Raw genomic sequence first — 15,454 nt, 5'->3', positions numbered from 1 at the left:
GACCTTGTTGAATGAACTCATAGCTCAGCGGTTCTCACCTTGTGGGTTGCGACCCCGGCAGGGTCGCCTAAAGCCATCGGCAGGTATTTACATTCCGAATCATAACTGTAGCAAGATTACAGTTATGAAGTAGCCACCAAAATTATTTTTTGGTTTGGGGTCACTGCAACATGAGGAACTGTATTAAAGGGTCACGGCATTAGAAAGGTTGAGAATCACTGTCATAGCTGAAAACTTCCCTAAACTGATGCAGGAAAAAGTCACATAAGTTCAAGAAGCAAAGAGAATCCATTAAAAAGAAACCCAGGCCCTGGCCGGTTGGCTCAGCGGTAGAGCGTCGGCCTGGCGTGCGGGGGACCCGGGTTCGATTCCCAGCCAGGGCACATAGGAGAAGCGCCCATTTGCTTCTCCACCTCCCCCTCCTTCCTCTCTGTCTCTCTCTTCCCCTCCCGCAGCCGAGGCTCCATTGGAGCAAAGATGGCCCGGGCGCTGGGGATGGCTCCTTGGCCTCTGCCCCAGGCGCTAGAGTGGCTCTGGTCGCGGCAGAGCGACGCCCCGGACGGGCAGAGCATCGCCCCCTGGTGGGCAGAGCGTCGCCCCTGGTGTGCATGCCGGGTGGATCCCGGTCAGGCGCATGCGGGAGTCTGTCTGACTGTCTCTCCCCGTTTCCAGCTTCAGAAAAATACAAAAAAAAAAAAAAAAAAAAAAAAAGAAACCCAAAAAAATCTACACCAAAACACATCATAATTAAAATACCAAAGATAAGAGATAAAGAGTAAATATTAAAAGCTGCTAGACAAAAAAAGGCTATCACCTACAAAGGAACCCCCATAAGGATGACATCCGACTTCTCAACAGAAACACTTGAGGCCAGAAGAGAATGGCAAGACATATTCAAAGTAATGCAGAACAGGAGCCTACAACCAAGACTTCATTATCTAGCAAGGCTGTCGTTTACAATTGAAGGAAAAATAAGAAGCTTCCCAGACAAAAAAATACCTCAAGAAATTCATTAAAACCAATGCTGAAAGAAATGTTAAGGGGCCTGTAGTAAACAGAACAAAGGGGGAAAAGAATATAGTAAAAGAGGAATATAACTTTAAAGAATAAAATGGCAATAAACAACTACATATCAATAACCTTAAATGTAAATGGATTAAATGATCCAATCAAAAAACATAGGGTAGCTGAATGGAAAAGAAAACAGGACCTGTACATATGCTGTCTATAGGAGACACACCTCAAAACAAAAGATACACATAGACTGAAAGTAAAAGGATGGAAAAAAATATTTCATGCAAATGGAAATGAAAAAAAAGCTGGGGTAGCAATACTTATATCTGACAAAATAGACTTTAAAACAAAAACTATAGTAAGGGATAAAGAAGGTCACTACATAATGATGAAAGGAACAATCCAACAAGAAGAGATAACCATTATAAATATATATGCACTTAATATAGGAGCAACTAAATATATAAAGCAGATTTTGATGGACATAAAGGAAGGGATCAACAGCAATATTATAATAGTAGGGGATTTCAATTTTCGACTAACATAAATGGATAGATCCTCAAGAAATAAAATTAACAAAGAAACAACAGAATTACGGGATACACTACATCAACTGCATTTAATGGATATCTTCAGAACCTTCTACCCTAAAGCAGCAGAATATACATTCTTTTCAAGTGCTCATGGCACATTTTCTAGCAAACCACATATTAGGGTATAAAACGAGTCTCAACAAATTTAAGAAGATTGAAACCATATCAAGCATCTTCTCTGACCACAATGGCATGAAACTAGAAATCAACTACAATAGGAAAACTAAAAAACACTCCAACACTTGGAAACTAAACAGCATGTTATTAAACAATGACTGGGTCAACACTGAGATCAAGGAATAAATAAAAAACTTCCTTGAAACATAAAAATGTGCATACAACAACTCAAAATCTGTGGGATACAGCAAAAGCAGTCCTGAGAGGGAAGTTCATAGCATTACAGGCATACCTTAAAAAGCTAGAAAAAGCTCAAATAAACAACTTAATCCTGCAACTAAAAGAACTAGAACAAGAACAGCAAGTAAAGCCTAGAGGAAGTAGAAAGAAGGAAATAATAAAGATCAGAGCAGAAATAAATGACATAGAGACTAAAAAAATACAAATGATCAATGTAACCAAGAGCTGGTTTTTTGAAAAAGTAAACAAGATCGATGAACCCTTAGCCAGACTCACCAAAAAAAAAAAAGAGAGAAAGGACTCAAATAAATAAAGTTATAATAGAAATGAGAGTGGAAAAGTAACAACGGACACAGCAGAAATACAGAGGATTATAAGAAAATACTATGAAGAACTGTATGCCAAAAAATTAGACAACCTAGGTGAAATGGACAAATTCCTTGAAAAATGTCATCTTTCAAAAATCAATCTGGTTTATTAGGAACTATAAAAAACCCCGAATAGCCAAAGCAATCCTAAGGAAAAAGAATGAAGCTGGGGGCATTACAATACCTGACTTCAAACTATATTATAGGACCACGACAATCAAAACAGCATGGTATTGGCAGAAAAATAGACATTCAGACCAATGGAACAGAATAGAAAGCCCAGAAATAAAACCACATATATATGGTCAAATAATTTTTGATAAAGGGGCCAACAACACACAATGGAGAAAAGAAAGCCTCTTCAACAAATGGTGCTGGGAAAACTGGAAAGCCACATGCAAAAGAATGAAACTCGACTACAGCTTGTCCCTGTGTACTAAAGTTAATTCAAAATGGATCAAAGACCTAAATATAAGACCTGAAACAATAAAGTACATAGAAGAAGACATAGGTACTAAACTCATGGACCTGGGTTTTAAAGAGCATTTTATGAATTTGACTCCAAAGGCAAGAGAAGTGAAGGCAAAGATAAATGAATGGGACTACATCAGACTAAAAAGTTTTTGCTCAGCAAGAGAAACTGATAACAAAATAAACAGACAGCCAACTAAATGGGAAATTTATTTTCAAACAACAGCTCAGATAAGGGCCTAATATCCAAAATTTACAAAGAACTCATAAAACTCAACAACAAACAAACAATCCAATAAAAAAGTGGGAAGAGGACATGAACAGACACTTTTCCCAGGAAGAAATACAAATGGCCAACAGATATATGAAAAGATGCTCATCTTCATTAGTTATTAGAGAAATGCAAATCAAAACTACAATAAGATACCACCTCACACCTGTTACATTAGCTATTATCAACAAGACAGGTAATAGCAAGTGTTGGAGAGGCTGTGGAGAAAAAGGAACTCTCATTCACTGTTGGTGGGACTGTAAAGTAGTACAACATTATGGAAGAAAGTATGGTGGTTCCTAAAGAAACTGAAAATAGAACTACCGTATGACCCAGCAATCCCTCTACTGGGTATATACCCCCAAAACTCAGAAACATTGATACGTAAAGACACATGTAGCCCCATGTTCATTGCAGCATTGTTCACAGTGGCCAAGACATGGAAACAACCAAAGAGCCCTTCAATAGAAGACTGGATAAAGAAGATGTGGCACATATACACTATGGAATACTACTCAGCCATAAGAAATGATGACACTGGATCATTTACAACAAAATGGTGGGAACTTGATAACATTATATGGACTGAAATAAGTAAATCAGAAAAAACCAAGAACTACATGATTTCATACATTGCTGGGACATAAAAACGAGACTAAGAGACATGGACAAGAGTGTGGTGGTTACCAGGGGTGGGGGGAGGGAGGACGTGGGAGGGAAGGAGGGAGAGGGGATGGGGAAGGGTGAGGGGCACAAAGAAAACTATTGATAGATAGAGGGTGATGGAGGACAATCTGACTCTGGGCGACAGGTATGCAACGTAATTGAATGACAAGATAACCTGGACATGTTTTCTTTGAATATATGTACCCTGATTTATTAATGTCACCCCATTAACATTAATAAAAAATTATTTTAAAATAATCAATCTGGAAGAATCAGAAAACCTAAACAGACCGATTACAACAAATGAGATCGAAACAGTTATCAAAATACTCCCAACAAACAAAAGCCCTGGGCCAGATGGCTTCACAGGCGAATTCTACCAAACATTCAAAGAAGAACTAACTCCTATCCTTCTCAAGCTATTTCAAAAAATTCAAGAGGAAGGAAGACTTCCAAGCTGCTGTTATGAGGCGAGCATAATTCTGATTGCAAAAGCAGGCAAAGACAACACAAAGAAAGAAAATTATAGGCCAATATCCCTGATGAATTTAGATGCTAAAATTCTCAACAAAATATTAGCAAACCGGATCCAGCAATATATGAAAAAAATCATACACCAGGATCAAGTGGGATTTATTCTGGGGAGGCAAGGCTGGTACAATATTCGCAAATCAATCAATGTGATTCATCACATAAACAAAAGGAAGAACAAAAACTACATGATAATATCAATAGATGCAGAAAAAGCATTTGATAAAATCCAGCACCCATTTATGATCAAAACTCTCAGCAAAGTGGAAATACAGGGAACATACCTCAACATGATAAAGGCCATCTATGACAGGCCCACAGCCAACATCATACTCAATGGGCAAAAGTTAAAAGCAATCCCCTTAAGATCAGGAACAAGGCAGGGGTGCCCCCTTTCAACACTCTTATTCGATATAGTTCTGGAAGTCCTAGCCACAGCAATCAGACAAGAAGAAGAAATAAAGGCATCCAAATCGGAAAAGAAGAAGTAAAACTATCATTATTTGCTGATAATATGATACTGTACCTAGAAAACCCTGAAGTCTCAGTCAAAAAACTACTGGACCTGATAAATTAATTGAGCAAGGTGGCAGGATATAAAATTAATACTAAGAAATCAGAGGCATTTGTATACACCAACAATGATCTGTCTGAAAGAGAAATTAAAAAAACAATCCCCTTCACTATTGCAACAAAAAAAATAAAATACCTAGAGAGTAAATTTAGCCAAGGAGATTAAAGACTTGTACTCAGAAAATTATAAAACACTGATAAAAGAAATCAAGAAAGATACAAACAAGTATCTGGTTCATGGTTAGAAAGAATAAACATCATTAAAATGTCCATATTACCCAAAGAAATTTACAAATTCGATGCAATACCAATTAAAATACCAAGAACATACTTCAAAGATATAAAACAAATATTACAAAAATTCATATGGAACCAAAAAAGAACACGAATAGCCTCAGCAATCTTGAAAAGGAAGAATAAAGTGGGAGGTATCACACTTCCTGATATCAAGTTATACTACAAGGCCATTGTACTCAAAACAGCCTGGTACTGGCATAAGAACAGGCATATAGATCAATGGAACAGAACCCAGAACCCAGAAATAAACCCACACCTTTATGAACAATTGATATTTGACAAAGATGGTGACAGCATACAATGGGGTAAGGATAGCCTCTTTAACAAATGGTGTTGGAAAAATTGGACAGCTACCTGCAAAAAAATGACACTAGACCACCAACTCACACCACTCACAAAAAAAAACCCTCAAAATGGATAAAAGACTTAAATGTAAATCATGAAACCATAAGCATCCTAGAGAAAAACATAGGCAGTAAGCTCTCCGACATCTCTCACAGCAATATATTTGCTGATTTATCTCCATGCACAAGAGAAATAAAGGACAGGATGAACAAATGGGACTATATCCAACTAAAAAGCTTTTGCACAGCTAAAGACAATATGAACAAAATAAAAAGGCAAACCACACAATGGGAGAACATATTCGACAATACATCTGATAAGGGATTAATAACCAAAATTTATAAAGAACTTGTAAAACTCAACACTAGCAAGATAAACAGTCCAATCAAAAAATGGGCAGAAGAAATGAATAGACACTTCTCCAAAGAGGACACACAGATGGCCAATAGGCATATGAAAAAATGCTCAACATCACTAATCATTAGAAAAATGCAAATTAAAACCACAATGAGATATCACCTCATACCAGTCAGAATGGTGCTCATCAACAAAACAACTCAGAGTAAGTGCTGGCGAGGATGTGGAGAAAAGGGAACCCTCCTGCACTGCTGGTGGGAATGCAGACTGGTGCAGTCACTGTGGAAAACAGTATGGAGATTCCTCAAGAAATTAAAAATCGAACTGCCTTTTGACCCAGCCATCCCACTTTTAGGAATATATCCCTAGAACACCATAGCACAGTTTGAAAAGAAGAAATGCACCCCCATGTTTATGGCAGCATTGTTCACAATAGCAAAGATCTGGAAACAGCCCACGTGTATATCAGTGGACAAGTGGATTAAAAAGCAGTGGTAAAGCCTGACCTGTGGTGGCGCAGTGGATAAAGCGTCAACTTGGAAATGCTGAGGTCTCCGGTTTGAAACCCTGGGCTTGCCTAGTCAAGGCACATATGGGAGTTGATGCTTCCAGCTCCTCTCCCCTGTCTCTCTGTCTCTCTGTCTCTATCTCTCTCTCTCTCTCTCCTCTCTAAAATGAATAAATAAAATAAAAATTAAAAAAAAAAAAAAGCAGTGGTACATATACACAGTGGAATACTATGGGGCCACGAAAAAGAAGGAAATATTCTTTGCGACAACATGGATGGAACTGGAAACTATTATGTTGAGTGAAATAAGCCAGGCAGAGAAAAAAAAATAACATATAACCTCACTCAAATGAGGAATCCGACGAACATGAGGAGCGGAATAGAGACAGAGGCGAGATCAAAGGATCCAGAAGGAAAGCGGACAGAGGGAAAGGGGATGAGAGGGTGATAGGATGGGATGAGAGCAGAAAAGCAAATCCTGGAGGGAAGGGGGGAGGGCTTTACAGGAAGGGGAACAGGGGGGATGAACACGGTGACATTAGAATCTATGTAAACACAATAAATTAATAAGAAAAATTTAAAAAGTGTTGTTCAATCCTGTCTCTGACTCTCCTCACCTTTTTCCCCACATAAGTCTCAACCTTCAAAACCCTAACTTCAGCCAACATGCCGCTGAATCTGCTCTCCGACGGTAACTAGAGACCCTTTGGTAGCATCTGACAGCGCTGCAGATGTGACTACCTAAGATGAGATCATCCTCTAATCCAATATGACTGATATTCTTATAAAAAGGAGACATGTGGATGCGAGACAGACATGCACACAGGGAGGACAGCATATGAAAATTGGAAGAACGGTGCCAAAAGCCAGGGACTGTTAGAAGCTCCAGTGGCCAGGGACAGAGCCTTCCCCGGAGCATTCATGACCCTGCTGACACCTTGATCTTGGACTTCTGGCCTCCGATACTGCCAGACAATATATCTCTCTAGTTTAAGACTCCAGTTGGGGTGATCCTCTCATTTTCTCAACGTTCCTTCCATGTCCCCCATCACGCTCCCTAGCACTCAGAGTTGTCACTGCCTAGAGTTCTTATTGACTGATGTGCCCGTCTCACTCACTGCAGAGTACGTGGGCAACAGGGCCTGCATCCCTGCTGTGACCCCAGTGCCCGCTCATTTCCAAGCCCAGAGGCTGCCACTGGCTGAATGGCAACTGAAAGCAGGGCCCTCCAACCCTGAAACCCCCCACAACCCTCCCCCAGAGACTCTGCCTGGAGACTCACAGAGATGATGTGCCCCTTCAGGCCATGGGCAGAGTCCGCGCACTCGATCACGGCGCTCAGCTGGGGGTAGCCCACCCCTGTCTTGGTGCGGGTCATGCACACAGAACCTGGAAGGAGGAGGGGGAGAGATGGTTAATGAATGGGCAGAATGGGACAGAAAATAAGTCTCCATCACTGTCACACAGCCCTGCCCCAACCACTGTGGGTGAACCACGCATGGCAGAGGAGAGGTGCGAGGGATGGGTGGGGCTTCCCAGCGGCTCCATGGGGGTGGTTATAACCACACCAGCAAGCCAGCCAGCCAGTCAGGTCCTCCTCACCGTCACCTGCTCACGTCTAAAACATGTTCCACCATATAACCTGCCACCATCACACTCCCGCTCCCATATAGGCTCCCCCTAATGGTCGAGCACTGACCCTCCACATTTAAACTCCCATCCATTCCTTTCCACCTTCCTTCACTGTCCCACACAATCACACTGTACTTCCAGGGACAGCCTCCAGTCTTCCTGACCTTCAGCTTTTGTCAAATTACTAACTTCTCTATGCCTCAGGGTCTCACCTCTGAAATGACCTCACAGGGATGAGGTGGAAACTCAATGCCACAATCCCTTGGCCCGGGACCCAGCACTAACCCTATTCCTGTACCTCCACTCTCACTCACCTTTGTCCTCACAATGCTTCAGCCTGTTGTTTGTGATCTCACAGGCCACTTCCAACCCTGCCCAGAGTCCCCGTCCAGCCTGGACTCAGAGGTGAGCCTCTATCTCAGGACCCACACCAGCAAATGAGATGCCTCCATCTTGACCTCTGTCTTCCCCACAGTCAACTCCAGTCCTGGCTGGCCACCTGCACTATCCCAGTTAGGTCCTAGCCAAGTCATGTCAGAGCACCAGTATCGCCAGCACATCTCCTTGCTCAAGACCTGCTGTCACTCCCAGCAAGTGGGCAGCCCTGCTCCAAGATCACCCAAAACATGTCCACCCTCCTCTCCCATCCGCTCCCCCTGCCGCTAACCACACTCCAGCCACGCCGACCTCCCAGTGCCTCCTGCACAGCGAGTTTCTTCCCACCTCTGGGAATCTGTACACGATGTTCTCTCTATCCAAACACTGCCCTCTGTGCCAAGCCCTGCTCCTGCCAACCCTTTCTCATCTTTCAGGCTTCCTCTTAACTGGCACTGCCTCAGGAAAGTTGTTCTTCACAGCACCCACTTCAAAGAGAGGCATTTAAATCATTATTTGTGCAAGAACCAAGGACCTGTTTTCTCTGCTGGATAGTAAGCGCCATGGGTGTTCCTGGCTGAGAAAAGAGGCCTGTACATAGGATGCTAGAAATAGTCACTGAGAGAACAAATGAGTCACCCCCATCCCTGTCTCTACTGCTTCACCACTCAATCAGTCCCTCCTGGTTGTCCTGTGGTGTCAATAATGGGGCACTCAGAAGCCCCATTATTGGAAACTGGGCCTGAACTCATCTTGTGCTCACCAGAACTGGGGTTAAGGTGCTCAAAGCCCCAGCCTCCTCTCCTGCTCCCCACCACCGCCAGTGGCTTCACAGCTTCCCACACGTCTCCTAGGTGTCTTTAGGGACAGGTTAAACAGACCATGTCTATATGCCCAGGCCTGGCTTCCCCAGGAACACAGGATGGGGGACCGCCTTCTCCTGCATCCATCCCATTGCAGGGCAGGATCCACCTCTATGTCCATCCTGACATGTCACTCACAGTCCTGGAGCCAACAGATGTCTCTCCCCACCCTCTGTTCCACACATGCACTGTGTGTGAGGCAGATTCAGAACTTGAGAAGTTCTGGTTCTGGGTCAGAAGTGGCGCTCCCTGCCTCCCACTCAATTGCTAGATCCTCAGGGGAAGGCAGGAGCTCAGCTGCAGTGGCTGGAGGTCAGCACAGGTGAGGGACAGGTATGGGAATGGTTTTAAAAATATATTACAATCTTTACCATGAATTTTTTTTAATTTAGTTAAGGTTAGAGTTGTACATTTTGATGTAGACACTCCATGCACCTCCTCGGAGACCTCAGTCTTTTACTCAATCAGAGCAGTGAAAACCTCCTAAATCAGTTTCCCCTCTACACCTCTAGCTTCCAAGTCTGCTCTGAGGACGGCATCTACATGGGGGTCTGAGTTGGCAGGCCACAGGTGCACTCCGGACAGCGCCCCAGGAGGGCTCCTTCCCTGACCGTCATCGTGGGAGTGTTCTTGATTAACCCCCAGGCTGAAAGGAGAAACTGGGTACATATTTTCACCCATTAATGGGGGCATGGTACCCCCTTATTTATGCTTTTTTCCAGTTCCTGGGAGTTGCTCAATAATGAACCTTTTTTTAATGCTGTCATTTAGATATACAATATTCAGTATTTTTACTCTGAAGAATTTGTTAACGTCAACATACTCTCCAATCAGTTCCAAGAAGCGGCTCTAATATATCAGGCTCCAAGGGAGCCTCTTCCTCTCTTCAGTCATGTCTGTTCTAAACAGACAGCCTTGGGGTCACACAGGGACAGTGGGAGGACAGTCAGTTCTCAGGGAAAACAGAATCTATACACACATACACACAGGGCTGTGCATGACAAATCTGACCACAGCTGCGTGCTCAGGTTCCATGCAGAGCAGCTCCTGGAGGGCCTAGATGATGGCTCCCACCCGTGTCCTCTACCCCCCACCCTGCACCGTGGCCGCCAGAGACACGAGCACATATTTCTGATGAAACAGGGAAGTGGTGAGTGCCCCTGCCTTTGGAAAAGAGAGTCAGTCCTCCTAGTCTATTACTAGCCTGTTTGTTCGGCCTTATCCTTTCTTCGACTTTTCAACCACAGTGAAACCAGACCCTCAGTGAAAACCAGAGCTGTCTTTCCTGTTGCTCTGAGTGTGTTACAAATTGGCTTAGGTGAAAGGCAATATAAAAGCCCCATCTTGACAGTCTCCCTGTGTGTTAAAAGCTCAGGTGCTTGGACGCGCCCACAGGGCTCCTCTCTGCCAGGCAGGCGTCCCTCTCCCTCAGAGTGACCAGCGCACAGCACAGCAGTGTCTCCTCCCAGCAGCGCTTCCCTTCACTCTTCTGATAATTTACAATTTGCTTTCTTTCTGGTGATGTCTTTCAGGTAAGCAATATTTCTTTATGTCTTTGCTGTGTTTTATTTCCAACTGAAAATGTGTATATTTTTTCCTTTCTCCCATTTCAGTGTCTGGTTAGTACTGAATGTGAAGGAAGAATTAAAGCACATGGAGGCTCGTGGGCAGGTGCGGCCAAAGGAATGGCAAACACCAACTGGCCCAGGACAAAACAGAGACACGAGGAGAGGGACAGAAAGGCTACGCCTAGTCCCCTCTCTCAAGATGCCAATGAGCTATCCTAGGAGAGAATGCCCAAGAGCAGCGGTTCTCAACCTGTGGGTCGCGACCCCAGCAGGGTCGCCTAAAGCCATAGGAAAATACATAATGCATATCAGGTATTTACATTCCGAATCATAACTGTAGCAAAATTACAGTTATGTAGTAGCCACCAAAATTATTTTTTGGTTTGAGGTCACCGCAACATGAGGAACTGTATTGCGGGGTCACGGCATTAGAAAGGTTGAGAACCACTGCCCAAGAGGATGTGGGCAAAACCTAAGACGGGTGTGCATCAGGTGAGGAGCCAAAGGTGATAACCATCTGGGCCATGGGTCAAGTTCAAATGCAGACTCAAGGCTGCACGCCTGTCTGCAATGTTTGGGGTCCTTCAAATACTCACAGAAACTGTCCCATGGATTCTTCACCCCTCATCTTCCTCTTCAAGGTATACATGGTCATTAATGAAGTCTGCATTTCTCTCTTCCACAGTTACTTCTGAAACCTGGACCTCACTTTCTATCTATGTCCAAGTTCATTTACAAGTTCCCTGGGGGCATCAGATAGCAACTCAATGGCATTACTGATAAGAAGCTCAGTGAGAATTTCAAAAGAAATGGCCTTTGAACCTGTGGATGGGTCACTTGTGGGCTCCTTTCTGGCCATCTCCAGTGCCCATAAGCTCCAGACCCCATTCCTCTCCACACACACCCTCTGCTGTTCTCCCTGCCAGTCTTACCTGGTCCAACTCCCACTTTGATTATGTCTGCTCCAGAAAGAATCAGTTCTTCCACCATCTCTCCCGTCACCACATTCCCTGCCTGAGACAGAAAGAATACAGCTCTCGATCATGAACGAACCCTGGTGGTACAAAGATGAATAAGAAATGCCATACCTGGACACCAAGATGAGCATGTCCTGAAGCCACCAGGCAGCTGGGGAACCACAGAAGCTGACCCCTGGAGACTAAATTTAGGTAAGGTACAGAACTCCATGATTTTAGAACTCTAGGACCTTTACAACTCTAGGACTTTAGGTCAGAACTTTTTGAATAGTTCAGCAATGGACAAAATAAAATCTTACAGAGAACCCACACACATAAACTAAGTAAGCAACACTTTTTCAGCTGATTAAAATCTTTACTGTTGGGCGTGAAATGCTTCACACATTGTAAAACCTTGAAGAACCTTTTTAGAGCCCCAGGGGCCAGAATTAAGAAACAACTGGTCATCTCACAGTCAGGAAGATACCTGGGTATCCTGCCCCAGGGTCAGAAGTTCCCATCTAGCCATAAAGTGTAGATGAGTCCTCATGAACCAACAGCACTGAACCCTGCTCTGTTTGCAGAATGCAAAGCTGTGACCCTAAGGAAATACACCTAAGCCAGAAAGTGGCAGAATCTAACCACCAGGATGCCTCTGGGTTGGAAATAGCACAAGTTCTTTCACTATAGGAGCCTGGGAGCTTAAAAATAGCCCTTTTTATTACAACTTACTGCCCTGTGGATTCTCCAGCTGGTGCACAGGAGACTTGGCGAGATGCCAGCCTGGATTTTCACAACTGTGCAAAGCCTTATGTTGGGAAATGCATCCCTACTTATTCTTTTTTATTTTATTTTTCATTGAAGCCCACTGTCTTTTAACTGAATTGATTCCCAGAGGGAATTTTTATTTTTTAATCTAGACAAAATGACTTTTAACTTCGTATAAAAGGATCTTGGGAAAGGGCGAAAAGGAGAGCTCAAAGCTGCTTTAATTCAAATAGCATCTGACAATCAAAACTGAGAGATGGTCCAGAAAGAAGGCGAGAACGTATCAAAACATAGTACATGATAAAGGTGGCCTTACAGGTCAGTGAGGAAAGGAAAAATATTTCAACAAACCAAGCTGGGAAAGGTATCTTGAGGGAACAGGTATCGATTACTCATACTTTGCACTAAAATAACCTTTAGGTGGATTAGAGTTAAACTGAAAGTTTTATCCTCCCAGACTTAGAAGAAACCTTGAATACTTGTAATAAGCATAAAGGGGGGGGGGGGGGGCAAACACAAATCTATCTACCCGAAAATAAAAAGTTTGTGTACATGTAAAACACACAAACTCATACATACAATCAACAAAACTAAGAGGCAAAACAGACTGGAAGAAAAAATGCCTGCAATTTTTACAATGAGTCCCTAACATTATAGAAGCTCTCCTCCCAAATTTATAAGAGAAATGCAAACACCTCATTGAGTAACTTAACTACCAAAAGCCATGAACAACCTAATGAAAGAAATAAAATTGGCCAATAAACAGTAAACTATTGAACCTCACTAAAAATCAATTTTAAATTATGATACCAGTGAGGTACTACTTTCATTGAATAAATAACCAGTGATTATACATATAAAATACGAAAGAGAAAACAGAAACTCTTTCTGCTGGTAGAATGTCTATTTTAGTACAAGCTGTCTCAAAAAGCAATATATCCACCTAGGAATATACCCAGCAAGTTTACTTTTGGAATTCTCTCCCAAGGAAATAAACAGAGATGAGGTCAAAGGGTTAACTACAAGGATGTTATTTATAATGATGCAAACTGCAAATATATTCCCCAAAATGGGAAGGGCTCAACAATCTCACGCCCATCCAAGTAATGCTTTTAAGCTTGGTTTTAATGGCCCAGGAAAATCCTTAAATGCTTTCCGTATAATTTAGGGGAGACGAAAGAAATTGTAAAATCTCCATTTTGTTAAAAAACACACACACACAAGTATATATGTATATAAAAATACACACTAAAATGCTAACAGATTATGTGTAGGTGAAGGAATAATCTAATTTTTTATTTTATTTCCCCTTAAAATGTCCTGGATTTTATAGTAGAAACTGTATTACTTTTATTAAATGATTTTTTTGGTTTTTGGTGTTTTGTTTGTCTGTTTGTTTTAGCACAAGGACCAGCATGAACTCTATTCCCAAGAAAGAACTGAATAGGAACTTGGTTGTTCTTCCTCATTGGTTGACCTGCTAAAAAAATAAATTTTTAAAGTTTTAAAAATAAGACAAAAATAAATTCAGAAAAGAAAATAAATAAATAAATAAAAAAAAAGAAACTACTTGCCCTGGCCGGTTGGCTCAGCGGTAGAGCGTCAGCCTAGCGTGCGGAGGACCCGGGTTCGATTCCCGGCCAGGGCACACAGGAGAAGCGCCCATTTGCTTCTCCACCCCTCCGCCGCGCTTTCCTCTCTGTCTCTCTCTTCCCCTCCCGCAGCCAAGGCTCCATTGGAGCAAAGATGGCCCGGGCGCTGGGGATGGCTCTGTGGATGGCTCTGTGGCCTTTGCCTCAGGCGCTAGAGTGGCTCTGGTCGCAACATGGCGTCGCCCAGGATGGGCAGAGCATCGCCCCTGGTGGGCATGCCGGGTGGATCCCGGTCAGGCGCATGCGGGAGTCTGTCTGACTATCTCTCCCTGTTTCCTGCTTCAGAAAAATGGAAAAAAAAAAAAAAAAAGAAACTACTTTAAGCTCCCCACAAAGTTTCAATTTCAGTGTGGATTCCCCCCCTGCCCCAAGTTTGGTGCTGCCTACAAATCATTTTATTTCAAAGAGCCAACTTTCCATTAAAAAAAAGAATTCAAGTCAGCTCAGGCTGGATGAGCCAGGTACAACCACACACAGTCAGAGTTTAAAAGCAGGGAGCACAAAGAAAACTAGATAGAAGGTGACAGAGGACAATCTGACTTTGGGTGATGGGTATGCAACATAAGTGAACGACAAGATAACCTGGAGTTGTTATCTTTGAATATATGTATCCTGATTTATTGATGTCGCCCCATTAAAAATAAAATTATTTTTTAAAAAAATTAAAATAAATAAATAAATAAAAGCAGGGAGGACGGTGATCCTGTTTCGGCAACCCACTGAGGCTGGCACAGGTGTGCCCGTCCCCCTCGGCTACCTGCGCGGCTCCCTCACAGAGGTTAGGACGCGGTCACCAGAGAACACTGCTGGGCAGGAAACCCAACTGCTTCTGACATGCCTCAAATATGGGAACAGCACAACGGGAACACTGGTGACGGGGGGGAGGATGAGTGAGTTTCTACTTGAAGAAACAAAAAGCTGTTTATTCAAGTTTGAAATCAAGGGAAGAAATAACACGTAAGAAAGAGTTCCCGGCAGGCTGAGGACACCCCTGCCTGGGCTGTGGTGGGCTGGGAGGGGGCGTGGACCAGGCCGGTTAGTGAGGAGCCTGCTTATCTTGGCCTGAAGCACCGTGTGTGAGCAGTGGATATGGACTGTCAGGATGGGTTCCCACACAGCAGCACCCAGCAGCACGTCCGGCTGTCCCTCCAGTAGCTCACAAACAATCATTTTTGGGGCAGCCACCACAAAACGGAATGGAATCTACAGACCTTTATCTGGCACCAAAGCCAGCCAGGGCTCTGGGGTCCTCTGGGGCCCTCTAGGGCTCTGCGGGTTCAGGGCGAGGA

General features: G+C 43.2%; 1 protein-coding gene across 2 annotated transcripts in view; it reads right to left on the bottom strand.

The window, feature by feature from the left end:
* The window catches only part of GMPR (guanosine monophosphate reductase), a 60,278-nt gene that overhangs the window by 16,937 nt on the left and 27,887 nt on the right, over positions 1-15,454 (bottom strand). For both annotated transcript variants that reach the window (XM_066377113.1, XM_066377112.1), the window contains 2 exons: positions 11,722-11,803; positions 7,634-7,740 (listed from right to left, as the gene is read on the bottom strand). In XM_066377113.1, the coding sequence (XP_066233210.1) occupies positions 7,634-7,740; positions 11,722-11,803 (189 nt within the window). The remainder of the gene's footprint in view (positions 1-7,633; positions 7,741-11,721; positions 11,804-15,454) is intronic.

Source organism: Saccopteryx leptura, chromosome 3, assembly GCF_036850995.1.
Source record: "Saccopteryx leptura isolate mSacLep1 chromosome 3, mSacLep1_pri_phased_curated, whole genome shotgun sequence".
In the NCBI taxonomy this organism is placed as follows: domain Eukaryota; kingdom Metazoa; phylum Chordata; class Mammalia; order Chiroptera; family Emballonuridae; genus Saccopteryx; species Saccopteryx leptura.
Note: the sequence above shows the minus strand (reverse complement) of the source record. Positions and strands in the feature narration are given on the sequence as shown.